This window comes from Danio aesculapii, chromosome 16 (genome assembly GCF_903798145.1).
Source record: "Danio aesculapii chromosome 16, fDanAes4.1, whole genome shotgun sequence".
NCBI lineage: Eukaryota > Metazoa > Chordata > Actinopteri > Cypriniformes > Danionidae > Danio > Danio aesculapii.
Genome location: NC_079450.1, coordinates 18,963,408 through 18,986,165, shown reverse-complemented (window position 1 = coordinate 18,986,165; position 22,758 = coordinate 18,963,408). Strand labels below are relative to the sequence as shown.

The 22,758-nt window shown below is 37.4% G+C and overlaps 1 protein-coding gene across 1 annotated transcript in view; it reads left to right on the top strand.

The window, feature by feature from the left end:
- The window catches only part of cep162 (centrosomal protein 162), a 58,228-nt gene that overhangs the window by 33,407 nt on the left and 2,063 nt on the right, over positions 1–22,758 (top strand). Inside the window, exons 16-25 of the mRNA XM_056475867.1 lie at positions 833–970; positions 2,521–2,633; positions 2,732–2,837; positions 2,920–3,046; positions 4,787–5,055; positions 14,217–14,459; positions 18,188–18,840; positions 20,239–20,380; positions 20,577–20,675; positions 20,779–20,913. Of these exons, the coding sequence (XP_056331842.1) occupies positions 833–970; positions 2,521–2,633; positions 2,732–2,837; positions 2,920–3,046; positions 4,787–5,055; positions 14,217–14,459; positions 18,188–18,840; positions 20,239–20,380; positions 20,577–20,675; positions 20,779–20,913 (2,025 nt within the window). The remainder of the gene's footprint in view (positions 1–832; positions 971–2,520; positions 2,634–2,731; positions 2,838–2,919; positions 3,047–4,786; positions 5,056–14,216; positions 14,460–18,187; positions 18,841–20,238; positions 20,381–20,576; positions 20,676–20,778; positions 20,914–22,758) is intronic.

Below are 22,758 nucleotides of genomic sequence, written 5' to 3'. Positions count from 1 at the left end.
TCACTTTAAATTGACATTGCTCTAAATGTTTTTGCCAGCTTGCCAAACTTCAAAGAAATGATGAAATTGTTTCTCAAAATCTGGAGAATGTCTTTTTTCCCCCCCTTTGTTTGACACTTAAAGGGATAGTTCACCCCCAAAAAAATCTAAATTACCTCAACGTTTTATTATGATCATCACAAAATTAGATATTTTGAAAAATGCTGAAGATGATACTCATTGACTTCCATAGTAGGAAAAAATACTATGGAAGTCAATGGGAATAATTTCTTCAAAATACCTTATCTTGTGTTCAACAGAAGAAGAAACTTAAATGTGTTTTGAAAAAGTGAAAGGCGAGTACATTTTGGGCTAAACAATTCCTTTAATCTTGGTCAATTATTTATTTTTATGACAAGTACCTGCCATTTTGAATCGGCTATGATAAGTAGCCATGCTTACCTCTAACTAAAGATTTAATTTCATGGTGCAACAAAAGCAGTAGTTACACAAACACATTATTATCATTATTCATTATTCAAGGGAGTTTTTGTTTTGCAAGCATTTCATTATAAGAATCCATTTAAATGAGCTGGCTTAATAAAGTGAACATACTAAAGCTATTCAAAATTGACTAAAGGAGGACAGCATGTCTCTGCCCACTCTGTTGAAAGGCTTATGCAACGGTTACATAAAATATAACAACATGTCAATGTCAAAGAATAGCTTTAAATACGCTATTATACAAAAAACTCTTTCCCTGCGGCACTTTTTTTTAATGCACCTAAAAATGTTTAATCTAAAGTCTGATCAGGCAGTTCCAGTCAATTACTGTTAATTGCTGTATTTGCAGTTGCACCGTGCTGAAGAGGCCAATAACAGACGGAAGTGGAGTTTTGGTGAAGCTTCAGATCCCGTGACTGAAGAGAAACTTAAGCTCATAGAAAAAGAGATGAAAGAACAAGAGACTCTGATTCAGGGTTACCATCAGGTGAGTCTCTCTCAAAGATAAAAATGGAGAGAAAAAATGTTTCTGATCAGTCAAAAAGCCAAAATGTTCAGGTGATCTACAGTAGAGAATATTGCATTGTGTGTTAGCTACAAATGTTTTTTTCCAAAATTAATTTGAATGTTTTGCCCTCCTATTATTTTTGTGGCAGTCATAAAGTTTTTCATGTTTTTGCTGAATGTTCAACATTGGTGCCACTTTTAGATTGTTTAAATGCTTATTATTAATTATTAAAGGATTGGGCTTTAGTTTTGTCAAATAAAAATCTTCATGGCTGTAAATGTTCCAAGGAAAGTATGGAACAATGTTCATTTTATAGTTGGCCAAGCAAAATTAGTTGCAGGCTTAGTCTTGAGGTGTGGATAGTAAATGTTCTTAACTTGTTTACAGCTCTAGTGGAATAAAGAATAGGGGGAGAATATACTTTTTTTTAACTATAGGGAATATGGATGATTTTTTTGTGCAGATGGTGTTAACAGTTGTTCATTTGTGTCTTGCAAAAATGTTTTTTGTTTTTTATTTCATTGGAGATCATCTTTGAATATTATTTGTATTCTTTAGCCCTCTATTTTTCCTCATTATCAAGCATCATATTAGAAATGCCTTCATTAGATAGACGGATGGATGGATGGATGGATGGATGGATGAATGGATGGACGGACGGATGGACGGACGGATGGATGGACGGATGGATGGATGGATGGATGGATGGATGGATGGATAGATAGATAGATAGAAAGAAACAGATGTGGCTATTGAGAATGTGCGATTGAATAAATGTGACCACACGCAGTGCTGTTGTACTGCGCGGCACAACACAAAATGGTCCAACACAAGAAAGACATAGACAGACAGATGGATGGATGGATGGATGGATGGATGGATGGATGGATGGATGGATGGATGGATAGAAAGAAACAGATGTGGCTATTGAGAATGTGCGAGTGAATAAATGTGACCACACGCAGTGCTGTTGTACTGCGCGGCACAACACAAAATGGTCCAACACAAGAAAGACATAGACAGACGGATGGATGGATGGATAGATAGATAGATAGATGGATAGATGGATAGATAGATAGATAGATAGATAGATAGATAGATAGATAGATAGATAGATAGATAGATAGATAGATAGATAGATAGATAGATAGATAGTCTTAGTACATATCATCATATTTTTAAAGATCTTATTTTTCTTATCTTTCTTATCTAATCTTGTCCTATTTTTTAGATCATTTTCAAGATTTCAGCATAATAATACATACGTAATTAAACGGAGTTCTTTTAAATTGACACTATTATGACTCTGAATTTGTAATAACGTTGGTAATTACTTTTCACATTTCCTATAATTACCAAAGTACTCATGCCCTTTCCATAAAACCAAATCCAATTAATTTTTATCTGGAACTACATTTCATTCTAATGCTCGCACTGAACATATTTGCATTTGAGTCATTAGTATTCATATGCTGCAAAAACTCCCAGAGCAAAACATGTCTGAAACCTATTTCCGCTGCTTTTAACAGGAGAACGAGAAGCTGTATCTGCAAATGAAAGCACTCCAGGCTCAAAGCAAACAGAACGAGGAGGCTTTGTTCATGGAGAACCAGAGACTTCTCACTGAGCTCTCCTTCACTAGGTCAGTGCTCTCAATGTGTCATAATACATATCACAGCAGGTTTGTACTGCTCATGCTGTTCTCTGCTGCAGCTGATATAAAAGCACTGAATATTCCAGGGACCGGATGAACACAAATAACATTCAAAGATCCATCAGAGAGAGAAGCATTGCTGACCAAAGCTTCAACATTGCAGAGTTGACAAGTCAGGTACACGCTGCACAAGTAAGTAAACAGTAACTCTCCTCCAAAACCCAGCAAACTGCCTACGTAGACAGAATTTAAGATCCGAGGTCTGTGTGTTTAGAAAAAGGAAGAGCGGCTGCAGGAAGAGATCCGCAGGCTGAAGCAGGAGAAACAAGCCCTGCATGTAGATCTGGAGATGATGAGGAAAGAGAGGGATATTGCTAAAGTTCAGGCTGTGTGTACATCAGGTGAGCACTTGGAATATAAAAGTGTTAGAGTCTATTTTCACCTTATAATTGTCATCTTTAAGAGAGCTAAGTATTGATTCAGATGTCCCAATTTGATTTCCTGATTTGATGCTCAGTTAGATTTTGTGAATACATATTATCACTAGAAATGCCACAGTGTACATTTTACTCATCTACTAGTGTACATAATAGTCCATCAATAAAACGTTCAAGCCACCCAGTCAGTGAATTTTACCAAAATTGCCTCCCAGATCAAAAAGCGAGGCATTTATACCTATTAGAAGCCCAGCTATGATGTATGTGACACAAAGATATCTGTTTCTATTTCACATCATTTCATTGACTCCGCAAGCTCTATCCACCAAGCAATTTTGTGTTTAATAGTTGTCTAAACATCGATAGCTTGGCTAAAATTTGAGTTCAATGGAGATATAAGAATAGCCCAAAAGGACACTAATTATTAAACACACAGATTGGTTAGGCTTCACGTGTTGTGTAGTTATTCAGTCGTGTCATTTTTGTCGACAAGTCTAGTTTTAAGCTATTTTTAAACTGTTCTTGGTTTTTCAGTGATAAATCAATTAAAAAGGCCTCAGTTTAGCCTTGGTTTAGCCAAACTTTCTATGTTTAGATGTCTATTAGATGTTTCTTAGACTATTTTTCATGCTCATTTGTTTCTTTGCTCCTCTAATGTATATGAGAAGGACTGCACTGCATGGATATGTCAGTACACTTTATACATAAATCTCTGTCAGCTGAGATCATTACACTGGAAGGATAACAACGGCAAGAAACCCAAATTTACACACACAACACAGGAATACACAATCCACAAGTATCGCTAGTAGTTATAATTTTGAAGAACAACTCCAAACATCCAACCATCCCACTCCCTCTCTGCTCTCCACGACCATTCCACTTTTAAAAGAGGCCCAATGTCACTCCAGCAATCGTAAATAGGGTGGGACCTGTGATAAGGGAAAGAGTGGGAGGGAGAGAGAGAGAGAGCCCACAGGAGAACAGAGACACACACAGACTTGCGAACGCAACAATCGTTCTTGTGGTTTAGAGAGATTTCAATGAAAGAAATCGTACATATTGTGCTTTTATCACACCTGTCCTCAGGTCTTTACACTGGCTCCCAGTTACATTCAGAATAGATTTTAAGGTATCATTACTTGTCTATAAATCACTAAATGGCCTAGGACCTCAATACTTTACAGATATGCTCACTGAATACAAACCTAACAGATCACTCATATCTTTAGGATCAAGTAAATTAGAAATTCCAAGAGTTCAGTCAAAGTTTGGTGAATCCGCCTTCAGCTACTGCCCCCCGCTGCTAGTATCAGCTTCCAGAAACGATCAGATGTGCTCCAGTATTAGACACGTTCAAATCAAGACTTAAAACACATCTGTTTAGCTGTGCTTTTACTGAATGAGCAATGTGCTGTGACAGATCGGATTATTACATGGTTTTTCTTATTTTTCATTCCTTTAAAACTGGTTTTAACACATTTTAATCTGTTATTAATCATTTTTATTTTTTGTTGTTTTTAATTTCTTATACTTGCATTTTATGTTTTTTTTATTCTTGTTTATGTAAAGCGCTTTGAATTACCATTGTGTATGAAATGTGCTATATAAATACACTTGCCTTGCTTTGCCTTCTAATTGAAATATCCATATTCGGCCCAGTTCTAATCTTAGCAGCAATAACCATGCGGCTTCTTCTGTCAGGTGATAAAGGTTTCGAATTGAAACTGCTCCATGACAAACATATAGAGGAGGTCACAGAGCTGAAGAAGAGACTGCAGTGGTACGCTGAGAACCAGGAACTACTGGACAAAGATGCAGCCAGACTCCGTGCCGCCACCGCTGAGACTCAAAAGCTCACAGAGCAGGTGGAAAAGCTAAAAATGGAGGTTAGCAGGAGGGCCAATGAGCAACAAAGAAAGGCAAAAGAAAGAGCGTTTGAAACCAAAAGAATTCAAGACCTGGAGCGACAGGTCAGTCACAATGACATGCTCTCACTCTCTCTGTCTCTCTCGCTCTCTCTCTCTCTCTCTCTCTCTCGCTCTCTCTCTCTCTCCGCATAGCTTTGTTGCTGCAAGTACAGCTTATTCAGAAAGAGAATCAGAATCAGAAAGAGCTTTATTGCCAGGTATGTTCACACATACGAGGAATTTGTTTTCGTGACAAAGCTTCTACAGTGCAACAGGATTACAGAGACAGGACAAAAAACAGATAATAAATATATTTTAAAAAATAGAAGTAAGTAGTGAGTGCAAATATACAGATTGACAAGTGTATGTACATGTTTATTACTATATACAACGTTATATGTGCAGCTGTTATGTGCAAATTGGCATGTAAAGTGTGTTGTTAAATAAGTGTATATGTGTATAAAACTGTATGGCAAGTAGTGATGTTGGCTCCACAATTATTATCATCAAGTGTTCATGAGATGGATTGCCTGAGGGAAGAAACTGTTTCTGTGTCGGGCTGTTCTGGTGCGCGGTGCTCTGTAGCGTCGACCAGAAGGTAACAGTTCAAAGAGGCAGTGTGCTGGGTGTGAGGGGTCCAGAGTGATTTTGGCAGCCCTTCTGCTCGCTCTTGATAAGTACAGTTCTTGGGGAGTAGGAAGCGTTGTACCAATGATTCGCTCAGCAGTCCGTACTATTCGATGTAGTCTTTGGAGGTCGTATTTAGTAGCTGAGCTAAACCAGACAGTTATTGATGTGCAGATGACTGATTCAATGATGGAGGTGTAGAACTGTTTCAGCAGCTCCTTTGGGAGGTTAAACTTCCTCAGCTGACGAAGAAAGTACAGCCTCTGTTGAGCTTTTTTGACAATGGAGTCAATGTGAGTGTCCCACTTCAGGTCCTGAGAGATGGTGGTGCCCAGGAACCTGAATGACTCCACTGCTGCCACAATGCTGTCCATGATGCTCAGTGGGGGGAGAGCAGGGGGGTTTCTCCTGAAGTCCACTATCATCTCCACTGTTTTGAGCGTGTTGAGCTCCAGGTTGTTGTGGCTACACCAGACAGCCAACTCCTTAACCTCCTGTCTGTAAGCAGACTCGTCACCGTCCTGGATGAGGCCGATAAGTGTGGTGTCGTCTGCAAACTTCAGGAGCTTCACAGAGGAGTCTTTTGAAGTGCAGTCATTCGTGTACAGGGAGAAGAGCAGTGGGGAGAGGACACACCCCTGGGGGGCGCCAGTGCTGATTGTACGGATACTAGATGAGAATTTTCCCAGCTTCACCAGCTGCTGCCTGTCCGTTAGGAAGCTGTTGATCCACTGACAGACAGAGGTGGGCACAGAGAGCTGAGTTAATTTGGGCAGGAGAAGTTTTGGGATGATAGTGTTAAACGCCGAGCTGAAGTCAACAAACAAGATCCTCACATAGGTCCCTGGTCTGTCTAGGTGTTGCAGAGCATAATGCAGTCCCATATTTACTGCATCATCCACAGACCTGTTTGCTCTGTAGGCAAACTGAAGAGAGTCCAGTGAGGGTTCAGTGATGTCCTTCAGGTGGGCCAGCACCAGTTTTTCAAAAGACTTCATGACCACAGATGTTAGCGCCACCGGTCTGTAGTCATTTAGTCCTGTAAGTTTGGGTTTCTTTGGGATGGGGATGATGGTGGAGCGTTTGAGGCAGGAGGGCACTTCACACAGCTCCAGTGATCTGTTGAAGATCAGGGTGAAGATGGGGGCCAGTTGGTCAGCACAGGATTTTAAACAGGCTGGTGTTATAAAATCTGGGCCTGGTGCTTTTTTCCTCTTCTGTTTCTGGAAGACCTGGCGCACCTCCTCTTCACTGAACTGTAGGGCAGGTATGAAGGGGGCGGGGGGTGGTGGAGGGGTTAATGGTGGTGTGAAGAGCAGTTCAGAGTGGGTGTGGGGGGTTTTCTCAAACCGGCAGTAAAACTCATTCAGGTCGTTTGCAAGTCGTTCATTGTCTACAGTGCTGGGGGATGGTGTCTTGTAGTTTGTGATGTTTTTCAGACTTTTCCACACGGATGCTGAGTCGCTGGAAGAGAACTGACTCCTTAGTTTCTCAGAATAGTTCCTTTTTGCGACTCTGATCTCCTTTTCCAGTGTGTATTTGGCCTGCTTATACAAGGCCCTATCCCCATTCCTGTAAGCAACCTCCTTGGCCTGACGTAGCTGTCTGAGTTTTACAGTGAACCATGGTTTGTCATTGTTGTATGTGAGTTGAGTCCTGGTAGGAATGCACATGTCTTCACAGAAACTGATATAAGATGTTACAGTCTCTGTGAGCTCATCCAGATCGTTTGCAGCAGCTTCAAAAACACTCCAGTCAGTGAGGTCGAAACAGGCTTGTAGATCCCGCTCTGTTTCGTTAGTCCATCTTTTCACAGATCTTAATACAGGTTTGGCTGTTTTCAGTTTCTGCCTGTAGGTTGGAATGAGATGAATCAAACAATGGTCAGAGTGTCCCAAAGCTGCTCGTTGGACGGAGCGGTATGCATCCTTTATTGTGGTATAGCAGTGATCCAGTATATTTCTGTCTCTTGTGGGACATGTCACATGCTGTCTATATTTTGGCAGTTCACGGGACAGTTTTGCTTTGTTAAAATCCCCGAGAATGATTAAAACAGAGTCCGGATGTTGTTGCTCTATTACCGTGATCTGATCGGCTAGTTTCTGTATCGCCAGACTCGCGTGCGCGAGCGGAGGAATGTAAACACTGACGAGGATGAACGAGCAAAACTCGCGCGGGGAGTAAAAAGGCTTACAGTTAATAAACAGTGCTTCGAGATCTGGACAGCACATCTTCTTTAAAACTGTTACATCTGTACACCACCTTTCATTGATGTAAAAGCACGTCCCGCCACCGCGTGATTTCCGCGTTGATTCTTCGTCGCGATCCGCTCTGAACAGCTGATAGCCCGGTAGGTGAAGCGCGTTGTCCGGTATGGTGTCGTTCAGCCAGGTTTCCGTGAAACACAGAGCAGCTGAATGCAGCTGAATTCAAGCCACGTTCTTTTTTTGGGCTCGATTACCTGAGAGCCAGAATTATTCAGCCGTGTCTGTGAGCAGCAGGCCATCTGTCTGGATAGTCAGTTTTGCAACCTCCTCTTTATTATAAAATCCTTTTATTTTATTTTTTGTGCATCTGGACAAATAAATTTAATAGCTTTTGCATATTTTTTCTTTTTGAGTTTTGTTGTTCATATAGCTTCAACTCTGGCTTAGTACATTTCACAAACCCTTCAGTTCACCAAAAAGTTAACTTAAAACTAAAATATTCACTAATTATTTGCTTATCTTGGTGTTGTTCTAATGCTTATTTCAATCAGGGGTTCTCAACCTTTTTCACTTCGGGGCCTGATGTATTATACCTGATGTATTATGATGTATTGATGAACAGAATATTTGTATTTAAAGAGCCCATATTATGGGTTTTTGAAAATGCCCTTCCATGTAGTGTGTAACACAGCTCTAGGTGAAGTGAAATATCCAGCTAAGGCTTAAATCTGTAAGTGTACAGAGTTTAAAACTATTGATTCATCTATAAAAGAGTCGACTCATAGTGCTTCAAACGAGTCGTCTTGATAACGAGTCATTAGGTGTTTCGCGATGACGCAGCCACGAAACACAAGCCTCGCCAGTAGTTACGCGCGCAAACCAGGGAGATTTGAAACCTGCGGCCCCGCCCACTAACACAGAAAAAACACTAGACACACACACACAGACGCCGCCGGTCCAATGAAGTCACGCTGTGCTCAGATGGATAATATTGACAGTCTCTACCCAAAGATGAAACTGTGAAGAGTCAGTGGTTGAGGTTTATTCACTAGTGTAAGTAAGTGCGATTAAAATTGTTGCCTCGTTTACTCTAGCTTGCAAATTATGTATTTATTGTGTTTTGTTACTTGTTAACCTGGTACAGTACACGCGGTTACTCTTTATATTCTCTTATCACATGTAAGCCACGTTAAAAACGCGACGCGTGCCGCTTTGTTTACGGATTTAACGTTAAAGGCTTTTGTGAGCTCGCGTTCCACTGCCGTTTGTCGTTGCTATGGCGATCGTAAGCTAGGAGACAGGAGACTCGCGTCGCTTTCCCTAGTTCTGAGGAGCGTTGTGTGTGTGTGTGTGTGTGTGTGTGTGAGAGAGAGAGAGAGAGAGAGAGAGACTCGCGTCGCTTTCCCTAGTTTTTCTGAGGAGCGTTGTGTGTGAGAGAGAGAGAGAGAGAGAGAGAGACTCGCGCCGCTTTCCCTAGTTCTTCTGAGGAGCGTTGTGTGTGTGTGTAAGAGAGGGAGAGGGAGAGGCTAGGAGACTCGCGTCGCTTTCCCTAGTTCTTCTGAGGAGCGTTGTGTGTGTGTGTGAGAGAGGGAGAGGGAGAGGCTAGGAGACTCGCGTCGCTTTCCCTAGTTCTTCTGAGGAGCGTTGTGTGTGTGTGTGTGTGTGTGTGTGTGTGTGAGAGAGAGAGAGAGAGAGAGAGAGACGCGTCGCTTTCCCTAGTTTTTCTGAGGAGCGTTGTGTGTGAGAGAGAGAGAGAGAGAGAGAGAGACTCGCGCCGCTTTCCCTAGTTCTTCTGAGGAGCGTTGTGTGTGTGTGTAAGAGAGGGAGAGGGAGAGGCTAGGAGACTCGCGTCGCTTTCCCTAGTTCTTCTGAGGAGCGTTGTGTGTGTGTGTGAGAGAGGGAGAGGGAGAGGCTAGGAGACTCGCGTCGCTTTCCCTAGTTCTTCTGAGGAGCGTTGTGTGTGTGTGTGTGTGTGAGAGAGAGAGAGAGAGAGAGAGAGAGAGAGAGAGAGAGAGACTCGCGTCGCTTTCCCTAGTTTTTCTGAGGAGCGTTTTGTGTGTGTGTGTGTGTGTGAGAGAGAGAGAGAGAGAGAGAGAGACTCGCGTCGCTTCCCCCAGTTCTTCTGAGGAGGGTTGTGTGTGTGTGTGTGAAAAAAGCCTTACACTATGAAGCGCGTGTGCACTGTGACTACTTTTATATAGTTGATTACCAGCTGGGCATTTCACTCTGTCTCGTGCTGAAGCCTGTCACTGTCGACCAATCGCAGCAGGCTGTCATCGGTCCAATCAGCGCAGATTAGCTTCGCGCTGAGGAGGGGGTTGGGAACAAATGAATCGCTGAACGATTCATATGGGAGTCGTTGGGATAATTAGGTAAAAATAAATGCAGATTATAAGACCATAAAAGTGTTTTATGACCTTGCATGCATATTAGACTGTTGTTGGAGACCCTTACAACCTAAATATGACCCTATTTCATGTATAATATGGGCTCTTTAAATTTAAATGCGTTGATCTGATGCCGGTTGAATTTGCAGCTGGATTTAATTGGGAGGTCGCTGACAAGAACAGTGAACAGCTCTGTTAGAGCGCGTCTGAAGCTCATATGCAAGTTTTTTTTACATTCTATAGCAGAAACACCATTAAACCTCGCTAGATCCTCCTGTATGGGCATGCGTCCGTTATAAAGCACTCACATGACAACTATGCGGATATACTGAGTAGTTAACACAATAATGCACAAAGAGAGACTTTCACTTCATTCGTAGATTGTGAATGAACAGACTTGCGTGTACTGGTTGAGGCTGTTTTTGCATCGAGTTTAAAGTAATCAATCAGAGGACTGGAGAAAGTGCGTTACTTTGATCATTTTAATATAGCATATTAATAATGAAATCCAAAAATTATACTAGATTATTGAGAGTTAATTTTAAGCTGTCTCGCAACCCACCTGTAGGATCGCTGAGACCCACTTGTGGGCTGCGGCCCACCAGTTGAGAATCCCTGATTTATATTATGACAGTGAATAGTAGGGTTGCACGATACTGGACAAATCTGACATTGCAATATTTGTTTTTCTGTGATTTATATATTGTGATATGACTATTTACCAGATACTACTACTAATAATTATAATACATTTTACAAGGCAAAGCAAACAGTAAGAAAGCAAAACCATAAAAAAACAGTAAAAACACCACAATAAGACCAATAAGAATAAGAACAATAAAATTGAATGATTAAATTGACAAAAATAATCAATCTAAGTTAAAAGCAACAGTAAAAAGGTGAGTCTTGAAAAGTTTCTTAAAACAGTCCAGAGAAGCGGCATTACTGATGCTGATGGATAGACCATTCCATAGCTTAGGCGCACTGTGCAAAAAAAACTCAACCACCCATGGTCTTTAGTTTACAACATGGCTGAACATTGCAAGAATTAGATGCTTTGTTTCCAGTGAGGACTTGTTCATGCTTTTATCACCAGCAGGGTGGTTTACTGTGTTGCTAAAGTACAGGAGTGATATGGTGGTGTGAGGAAATGTGTGTCAAAACCCGTGCAGTGGAATTTTGAATATACTATAAACGTCTGAGAGAGCTTGTTGGTAGCCCCCCAAAGAGTGAGTTACAGAAATCAAGACGTGATGTGATAAAGGCATGGATAAGCCTATCCACATCAGGCCGTGATAGAAAAGGTCTAATCCGCGCAATGTTACATACTGTACGTGAAAGAATTCAGGCTATTTTTGTCAAGCCAATATAAATTTGGAAATAAATTATTATTTTAGATTGATAGGGATAGTGCTGTATGCGAGTGCATCTGCAAAAAATTTAATAAGCATAGATAAATGCCATAAAGAAAAAGATACAAATGAAATAAACAGTGTTTCATTGTTTCCCGAGGAGTCCACCACTATTCAGATACAGTAATTGAATAATCAAATGTAAAATAATACTGCACAGTCTTCATTTTATAAATGATTCAATAAAATTCATCATAATTAAAGTTACAAACCATACAATTTCTAATGCCTGAATGCTTTTAAAATCCACATACAGTCACAGTCCTCAAAAACCGATATAAATGATCAATTATAATCTTAACTTATCATTGCTTTTCCTGTGATGTGACTATTATGAATGATAACACTGTGATACTGATACGGAAACGATATGTTGTGCAGCTAGTAATTAGTTACAATAGCAATATCACAGTCCCATGCAAAACATCATGCCATATATTTTCAGTGGTGTTCTGGGGTATTCAATAGGGTACTGGGAAATACAAATTGACCAGACCTGTATTATTTAATAAAAATCCTGACCATGGTCTGTTCATGACTCTGCATTCATGAAAGTAATATAGTGGCAGCTCAGACCTCTTTACTCAGGAAAAAGACAGATTCATAGAAATACGACATTAAATAAAGCCATATGCTTTCTACTTTAAGGTAAAAACGTTTATGGCGCTTGTATGTATGTTCAGTGCTTCCCACACATAGACTTTACTTGGGAGGGCCGCCCAGGTATATTAACGGCCGGCCAAGTTTATTTGGTGAAATTTATTTACTATTATCATTTACTATCTTTTACCGTTTACGACTACTTGTTGTGTATGCGCGAGAACTGTCAACATTCTCACAGACAATCTCACATGCTCTGCAGAGACCCACAGAGACGTGGCTTTTTGGCACTTAAAAGATGCATCTGGCCCGGGTTTCTAAATCTCCTAAAATGTCCGGGATTGGGCTTTTGGTTCTGCTTTCTAAAGTCATAATTTGTTGGTTAATTGTTTGCATTTTTGCATTACATTTTTATTTTAAACCTGATTTACTTTCACTTGGCTTCGCAGCTGACAGTGCATACACAAGAGCGAGAGAAACATTACATAATCGTTTTTTTTTTTTTTCTAAACTACTCAAATAAACTTTTCTAAATACGCAGAGGACAAAATGACTGCAAAATATATGTACACCGTTAGAAATGGTTAATTAACTCATTTGCCTTATTTAAATAATACACTTTTTATTCCAGTAATTATTATAATTTTTAGAGATATTGTCTGTTTTTATTCCTTTATGTCATTTATTTTTCATTTGCTGTATATTTTATTAATGTGATGATGCCTTTTGAATTTTTTTTTCTTTTTTAAATAATTCCCAAATGATGTTTAACAGAGCAAGGAAATGTTCACAGTATGTCTGATAATATTTTTTCTTCTGGAGAAAGTCTTATTTGTTTTATTTCGGCAGCAGTTTTACATTTTTTTAAATCCATTTTAAGGTCATAATTATTAGCCCCTTTCAGCTATATATTTTTTCGATAGTCTACAGAACAAACCATCATTATACAATAACTTGCCTAATTACCCTATCCTGCCTAGTTAACCTAATTAACCTAGTTAAGCCTTTAAATGTTACTTTAAGCTGTATAGAAGTGTCTTGAAAAATATCTAGTAAAATATTATTTACTGTCATCATGGCAAAGATAAAATAAATCAGTTATTCGAAATGAGTTATTAAAACTATTATGTTTAGAAACGTGTTGAAAAAATCTCTCCATTAAACAGAAATTGGAGGAAAAATTAAACAGAGGGGCTAATAATTGAACTGTATCACATATTTTATACATACCTAAGATGCGTTGGAAATACTGTACAAAATGTCAGCAGCAGATTTTACCTTTCTGTGGGTGCACATGGCTCTTGAATAAAATAAAAGTAAAACAAATAGTGGATTTATTTTTTATTTCAACAGTCTTTTTTTTGAACTTCAACCCAATGAAAAGAAAAAGTGTCATAAAAAAATATTGTTAAAAATCACTTTTTTGTCACATGCAGGTAACCATGTGCCATGGGTAAAAGGTGTGTTTCAATCTGGCTACCACTGCAAGTAAACCTGTGGGAAGCACTGATGTTTAGATGTTTTTTGTCTTTTTTTAGTTTCTTTTTACTGCCATTTATATGTATGAAAATAAAAATAGGATGAACTGACTTGTAATATTTATTTGAGAATGCATCAGAAATGAAAGGTTTTTAAATTCTGTTTCACACTGCAAAAACTCTTTGTACTTATTTTTTTTTCTAATTGTTTCTAATTGAAAAATATAAAATAATCTAAAATAGTCAAAATAATCTTATGTCAAAACAAATAAAAAAAACAGATTATTTTGCTTACGCCATTGGCAAATTGCTTTGCTTGTTTTATGGAAAAGTTTGCTTAATTTTGGCTAATTATTTCTGAAAACAAGATAATATTTTTGGCTTGTCTAGAATTCTTCTTGATTTAAGGATTTTTAGATATTTGGACTTGAAATGAGACAAAAAAAAAACTTAAGTAAAGCATTTTTTGCAGTCCATCTACTGTATCACTCATGTTCACATTTCTTCTCTCAGCTCAAACAGAAGGAAGAACTCTTGAAACGCAGGCATCCAAACTCCCTGCCAGCTCTTATTTTGGCGGCTGCGTCTACCGGGGTTGAAGAAGATCGACTGGATGCCCGTCCTCCTGCTCAGTCCTCTCAAACAGCGGCTTTGTTAGAGAGACGTGTTCATCGACTGGAGGCAGAGCTGGAGGGCCGTGATGAAGCAGCCAAACGCAGCCTTCGAACAATGGAACAACAGTATCACAGAATCAAAGTACTCATTTCATATACAGATTACATATTTATAAATTTGCATATAAGGACTAAAAACCAATTATTAAACTAGTTTGTACTGCTGGAACCTGATAGAGCTGGTTTCGGTGTTCACAGTGTTTCTGTTCTTATTTAGTATGGGGAAAAGCAATATAAAGTAGTTGTCTGTTTTTCTAAGCATGTTATTTACCAGAGCTTACAGCTGGATCGATCTGTTTCCAGAAAATAAGTTTGCTGAGAAAATAAGGTTTCTATTTATATTCTTAAGTGCACAGAGCTTGTAATATGCAGTCTGAGTGGTATCATTTCATTTATTTCTAAACCCTGCTGTGTTCTACACAACTTGAATTTAGAAAGGGATGCTGATTCCAAGTAATGGATAAAAATATTAATTCGAAAGTAAGTTCACCAAGGTCGAATTTTCTTTGATTAAAAAATACACAATGTATTTTGAAATATTACTAGCAAAGCTGGATTTCAACATTAGTTTGTCATTAGTGCAGTCTTCATAAAAGCGTTTATTTTATAAAAGTAGAAAGCAGTTTTGCTGCTTCGTATAAATATTTTTGTGAAAACTAAAACAATTTTTCAGGGTTCATTATTCGAAAAAGACTCTGATCTCTTTAAGTTAGCTAAAGACTGTGTTATTTAGACTCTTGAGTCAGTAAAGCCCTGGTCAGATCTATCGATTTGTATTGTCGGTTACGATAGTCACTATGTAAGATTATGCAATTTTTATTTATTTATTTTTTCTTCATAAAATCTTGACTTGTCGTGGGTAACAAATGTGCCAGACTACACGTTCCTTCACGATCAGTCATCCTGTGATGTCTGAGACAAGCATTATTTCCCAAAGCAGTCACAAGTGTTGCTATAGCGATATTTCTTATCTCGATTAAATTTTTTTTTATCTTATTACATTCTCGATAAACACTGATGCTAGCTGACAACTAATAGCTACATTTTTAAAGGCATTGCTTATGACATGGATAGGATCAGTTTAAGTTTAACAACTTTATTAATCCCACCAGGGGCAATTAGATTAGGGTAATAGCTTTTCATGATTCAACAAACACAGACAAATCGCTTACAAACAGTGTTAAAAAACAAAACAAAAACAATAACAATCCAGCATGCTTCATATATAATTTCATAAATAGTTAAAAAAAAGAAAAGAAAAAAGAAAAACCTTGGATAAACACATGTATTAGAAATGTAAATTTAAAACTTGCTAAAATGTAATGTTGTAAAGCCTTACTGCCTCTGGAACAAATGTAAATTTATATCTGTAGGAAGAGCATTTAATGCTTCTTAACCTTCTTCCAGAGGGCAACAGAACAAAAAAGGCTTTAGAGGATGGGAGTCATCTCTTATCACACTTTGAGTTTTCCTTAATACTTGCTATTCATGTAACTCTGCTAGACTCCTCAGAGGTAGACCAATAATCTTGGAGCAAGTCTTGACTAAATTTTGTAGTCGATTTTTCTCTCTAACGGAAAGTGAAGAGAACCAGCATAAAAAGGAAAAGCTTAATAAACTCTCGATATAGGTGGTATAAAAAGTTCTCAGTATGCGTTTTTCTACAGAGAAAGAGTTCAGTTTTCGAAGAACATACAATTCAAACTTATGATTCCTTTTTAATATTAAGTGAAGTGAAAGTGAAAATGAAATCACAGCAGCAGCAAGGAAAAATCAGATGCTCAACACATAATCTTTAAAATAAAGACATATTAAAAAATTAGCAAATATATTACTGAGGTTTGTGATACAACAATAACAGTGAAGCACTGATTAAATCCTTATTTTCCACAGAGCAAAGCAAATCATCCAATCAATAGTTTTCACTATTAATGACAAATTAGTATAAGCAAGAAATGCTTTTACAATGTATTCGCTGCACTGAACATGTTCCCAAATTACCTCGGAGGAAAAAACTCTTGTTGGAAGGATGAGAGAACTCAGAAACTCGTTGTGAGAGATGTCTGCATATTTGTGCCAGTCTGTCAGATAAAATTGCTTAAAACACTTTAATGTTTTAGAAAAGGTAGTTAAACATTGCATAACCAATGATTGATCTTATCCACCCGTAACCCAACCATAAATAAATATGCAGCCTATTTTTTGATTACCTGACCGGCGCATTAACAGCAGCACCCGCTGAGATAACCGAGAAATCATGTGTTCCTATTGCACAGTGTCAACAACATGACAGAACTCATCGTGAAGAATGAGAAAAAATTAAACATGTTAGACTTTCTGAGATGGTGTCGTGAGGCATCGCAGGCATAGTATCGTTTGTTGTGATCTATGCCACATTACACGAGGAGAAACGATTGAATCGTGTGCCATTTGTTGTTTACGAATCACCACGACACCCTATGTCAAGGAAATCGTGCCGAAATCATAACAAATTCGTGTGATCTGGCAGGGGCTTAAGTTGGATTCATTGAGAAGTTAACTCATAAAATAAAGTATGTGAGTAGACTTCAAAGGTCAAAATAACTTCATGTTTCATGATTTTACAATCAAAAAAAAGTTTATTAACTTTAATTAGCATGTTTAATATTTCATGAATGTATTGTTTAGCAAATTGTTTGCATGGATTTGTATGTTTTAAGCTAGATGCTAGGGCTGACATGTACTAGATAGATAGTAATGATGCCGAAAGGTCTTGAACTGAGGGGATGTACAGTGCTCAGCATAATTAGGTACACCTCATCATGAAAATGAATATTTTTATCCATTTCTCTGTAAATATAGGCAATGTATTTAGGTGCATTTAAACAAAACAGATTTGTTAAACAGACATATTTATTTAAATAATATTTTAGTCCCCGAACATATTTAGAAATTGAAAGAAAATACAATTAAATTGAAGCTAAATATCGCAAAAAAAATACAACTGACAAAATTTCAACTACATTTTTCAAGTTGCTTCTCTCGATTTTTCCTCTTTATTAAAATTTGTACATAAATTTGTGTGTATTAGCTTTTGGACCGTTATCGAAAGTTATTTTGTTAGATAAACTCCAGATTTGGCTTTAGTGCTGACTAATCTAATGTATATGGACAAATGTAATATTGTATAGCTTCCTATAAAATATTTATTTAAAGGATAGATTTGTGAAGGGTGTACTGTATATTAAATGCTCTATATTTAATGACTATACCTAAAATTCCTTAAATATTTTTGTTAATTTTACAAGAAATGTAAGTACCTAGTCAGAACATCTTGAAGGTCTGATTTGGAGGTTGTAGCTTGAAAACGTGGAGATTTTGTTTCGATTTTCTCATGAAAAGAATCTTAAATAGGTTTCAATCTAATGTATTTTTTAAAAGAAATTGATAATCCAAAAAAACAACTCGCATAATATATAACGCACCCAACAATGAAAATCATGCCTCCAATTACTAAGCCTTCCACTTACTCCAAAATCTGTATGAGTTTCTTTCTTCTGTTGAACACAAAATAAGTTATTTTAAAATATGTTGGGAACCTGTAACCATTGACTTGTTTTTCATACTATGTAAGTCAATGGCTACCAGTTTCTAACAATCATCAAATGATCTTCTTTTGCATTCAACAATAAAAAGAAACTCAAACAGGTTTAGAACCACTTGAGGGTGAGTAAATAACATTTCTGGCTGGACTATCCCTTTTAGCTATATAAATGTAAATTACGTTATACAATTATGTTTGCATATAATATGAGTTTTTCTCTTCTTCAGCTTCAGTATGAACAGCAGATCTCAGATTTAGAGCAGCGTTTGTCTGAGAAGAGCCACAACTATCCAGCCATCTCATCAGAGCTGACTGAATCCCACACTCAGGCATTAAAAGCAGAGCTGGAGGAAGTGAAGGAGGTCTATCAGAAGCAAGTGAGCATCCTCCAGGCAGAGGTGGACTCTCTGCAAGAACAGCTCCGCCAGGCCCAGGCTTCAACACAAACAGACAAGCCTACCCGCAGCCCCTCACGCCACCAGCTTCACGCAGAGGCAGCACAAGCAGCCCGCATCGAGAGACTCACCCAAGAGCTGAACTGTAAGAGCCGCAGCATTCAGGAGCTGAGCCGCACTGTAGAACGTCTGCAGAGGGAGAGGAGAACCATGCTGTCAGGTCCTGGTCTTGAAAGGGCCAACAATGAGCCCAAGCGACATTTGGGCACAGCCAAAGAGACCAAAAAACCCAAAGTGGAAACTTTCCCTCCGACCCAAGATGAGAAAGATTATCATCCCGGAGCATTCTCAGGATCACACATCTCTGAGGTGCAGCTGGAGAATGATAGTTTGAGAACTAAATTAGAGCAGTTGGAAGTACAGAGAGAACAGGAGAAGGTTTCACTGCAGGCTGCAGTCACGCATGCACAGAATCAGCTCCTCAGGTAAACCTATGGTAAAAATCTATAAAGCCCTGCTACAGAAAGACAATCTCATTTGGCATTTGGGCTTGTCAAGCTCAAAATGAAAAGCAAAAGAAATCCTGTTTTACATGAAGAAATTTAACCACTGTTATTTGAAAAATCATCTTATATGGAAAACTAAATGGTATTTAAATTAAATGAAGTACAACAAAAATATGGACAAATTATTAACCATGATTTATGTTTACGAATACATTTTCAAATGTACATTTTAAAACTAATCTTTATTGAAATTCTTACATTAAAGGGCACCTATGATGAAAATCTTTTCATCTTTTGTAAGCTGTTTGGACAGAACTGTTTGTAGGTATAGTGTGTCCACAGTCATATTGGGGTGATATAAAGACAATAAGCCTCTTTATATTTTTTCTGTTTATTTCATATTTGAATATATTTATTATATGAATATTTATTATATGAATGCTGAATGTATGAATGTTTGTTATGTAATGAAATGTTGAATGTATATTATATAATGTCAAACCAATTAGATATGATTGTGTGTAGAATATAAATATTCAGTAAATATTATATGTGGAAAATCAGTTATTCATTATATAGTTTAAAATATGTCATAATGTATATTTTTATTATGCATATTTGTTGTTATATAATAATATATCAAAATTATTAATGTATATTCTAAAATGTTCAACATTTTGCTATAGTTAGTTGAAGTCAAAATTATTAGCGCCCTTGTTTATTTTTTTCCCAATTTCTGTTTAACAGAGAAAACATTTTTTTCCAACCCATTTCTAAACATAATTTTTTTAATAAATGATTTGTTTTATCTTTTCCATGATGTCAGTACATAATATTTTACTAGATATTTGACTAGATATTTTTCAAGACACTTCTATGCAGCTTAAAGTGACATTTAAAGGCTTAACTAGGTTAATTAGGTTAACTAGGCAGGTTAGGGTAATTAGGCAAGTTATTGTATAACAATGGTTTGTTCTGTAGACTATCAAAAAACTATATAGCTTAAAGGGTTTAATAATTTTGACCTTAAAATGGTTCTTACAAAAATTTAATTCTTTTTTTCTTGTCGAAATAAAACAAAAAAGACTTTCTCCAGAAGAAAAAATATTATCAGACATTCTGTGAAAATGTCCTTGCTCTGTTAAACATCATTTGGGAAATATTTAAAAAAGAAAAAAAATTCAAAAATGAGCTAATAATTCTGACTTCAACTGTATGTGTAGAATATAATTATGTATTAAATATATTATTATTATCATTTAAGAAGGAAATAAAATTAATTTGAAAACATCCATATTTAATCAAACGTCAAATAAATTGAGAAGAACTGTAGGATTTACATAATTTCTATACTTCATTTATACCATGATGTTTCAGGATTGAAGAGCAGAATGCTGAGCAGCTCACTTCAGTCAAGGCTGAGCATCGTAAAGAGATTGAGCATCTTCTGGCTCGTCATGCCCTTGAGCATTCCTCCTCCAGAGTGGCTGAACTCACCAGTCAACTCAACACACAAGAGGTCTGCACTTAAACTAATGAACTCTTCAACATGTCTGTTTACATGTCTGTGTGCATCAATTGACACAGTATAGTATCTCACCTTGACACTACAAACACTAAAGACATTGGTTTGTTTCCCCCAGGAAAGAACTGATATAATTTGACTGCATCTTGAATCACTTTGAATCCTGAATCCATTTTATTTCACTATTCAGATCATAGTACAACATTTACAAGGACAAGTAAAGGAGCTGCAGGGAACCAAAGAAGCTCTGGCTGTGACAAAGCTCCGGGAGGAGACCCTGCAGAATCAGGTAGAGTCTGACTTTAGTGAGGTTTAGTGATTTCAGCTTCTGTAAACACAAGGTTTTTCATTTGCTTTCTGCTTTTCTTGTTTTTGTTTTTATGTGTCAATAGCTGTCTAAGCTTCTGGAAGAGCTGAACGAGGCCAAAGAAGCCCACAGTCCTGAACTAAAGCACTTCACTAGCCTAGAGCAAAAGATTCAGTCCATGGAGTTCCGATACAGTCAACGAGAGAAACAACTTCAGCAGGTAAAACACCCACACATTCTCCTAAACATGCTATACTGTGCAAAAGTATTTAGCCAGAAAGATTTGTTTATAGTTACAAGGGGATAGGTCACCCAAAAATGAACATTTCCTCGTTGTTTACTCACACTCAAGAGGTTCTAAACTTTTCTGACGTTATTTCTACTGCAGATACTTTTTACTGTTTCAAAATATTAAGAAAAAAATGTGATACAAATATACTGTATTAGTAACCAAACACCAACCAAAGTACACCCACCCTATCCCCGACAGAGCATAAAAACATATACACATATGCAAAAAATATATATAATATTTCGTTGCCTTGTACTTGTACATGTTTGATGACAATAAATTGAATCTAATCTAATAATAAAATAATAATAGAATAAAAAGGGCAATTTTGTAAAATACATTAAGACAATAACAGTTCAGCATATACACTACCTGACAAAAGTCTTGTCGTTAATTGTTAGAGCAACAAATAATAACTTGATTTCTAGTTGATCATTTGGAAAAGTGGCAGAAGGTAGATTTTTCTGATGAATTGTCTGTTGAACTGCATCCCAATCATCACCAATACTGCAGAAGACCTATTAGAACCCACACAGACCCAAGATTCTCACAGATATCAGTCAAGTTTGGTGAAGGAAAAATCATGGTTTGGGGTTACATTCACTATGGGGTGTGCGAGAGATCTGCAAGGCGGTTGACAACATCAACAGCCTGAGGTATCAAGACAATGTGCTGCTCATTACATTACAAACCACTGGAGAGGTCAAGTTTTTCAGCAGGATAGCGCTCATACTTCAGCCTCCACATCAAAGTTCCTGAAAGCAAAGAAGGTCAAGGTGCTCCCGGATTGGCCAGCCCACTCACCAGAATGAACATTATTGAGCATGTCTGGGGTAAGATGGAGGAAGCATTAAAAATGAAGGCAAAAAATCCTGATGAACTCTGGGAGTCCTGCAAGAACGCTTTTTTTGCCATTTCAGATGACTTTATTACTGTGTTATTTGAGTCATTCCAGAGATGTATGAATGCAGTCCTCCAAGCTCATGGCAGTCAGACACAATATTAATTCTTTTTCCACGGCACCTTGACTTTATATTCTATACTGTACATTATTTCTGTTAAGCAACAAGACTTTTGCCCAAGCAAAGTCAGACGTTACTGTCCTAATTAAATAATTAAAATTAAGGCATGATCATATTTTATTTTGGTAAATTAAGCGTAATCTAGAGGCCTTTGCATTTCATATAAGCCATTTCTGATACCAAATAATCAACTAGAAGTCAAGTTATTATTTGTTGTTTCTAAAACCTGGATAGATGACAAGACTTTTGTCAGGTAGTGTAAGCATTCCAATGAAACAGATGCATATATTAAAATAAGTCGTCATGAACATAATTCATGTATTAACACAGTCAACTATCATTAAACACTTGAAGTATGATCACATTATTTGGTGGTACTCAACAGACAGTTCATTCTCATCTGAAAAAAAAACAATAGAAGAAGTCCCAAATTTTGTAAAATATGCACAATTTTAGTTTAAGTTAGTCTTTCCATTACTATACAAGAAGTAATTTCCTTAATCCAGAGTGGCTGAGATGTACCATGAATACTTTTCCAGTGAATGGCAATCAGGCGCTTTGCATGCAATAGACACAGCTTACAAACTTCTGTTCATATATTTTCAGAGATAAGGCCGGTGGAAAAAGTATGATGTTCTTTCTTCTGTTAAAATCAAAGGAAGATATACTGAGGAATATTGATTAAAAACAGACATTTTTGTTCCTTCTCTGGAAGTCAATGGCTGCTTTTTATCTAACATTCTTCAGAATA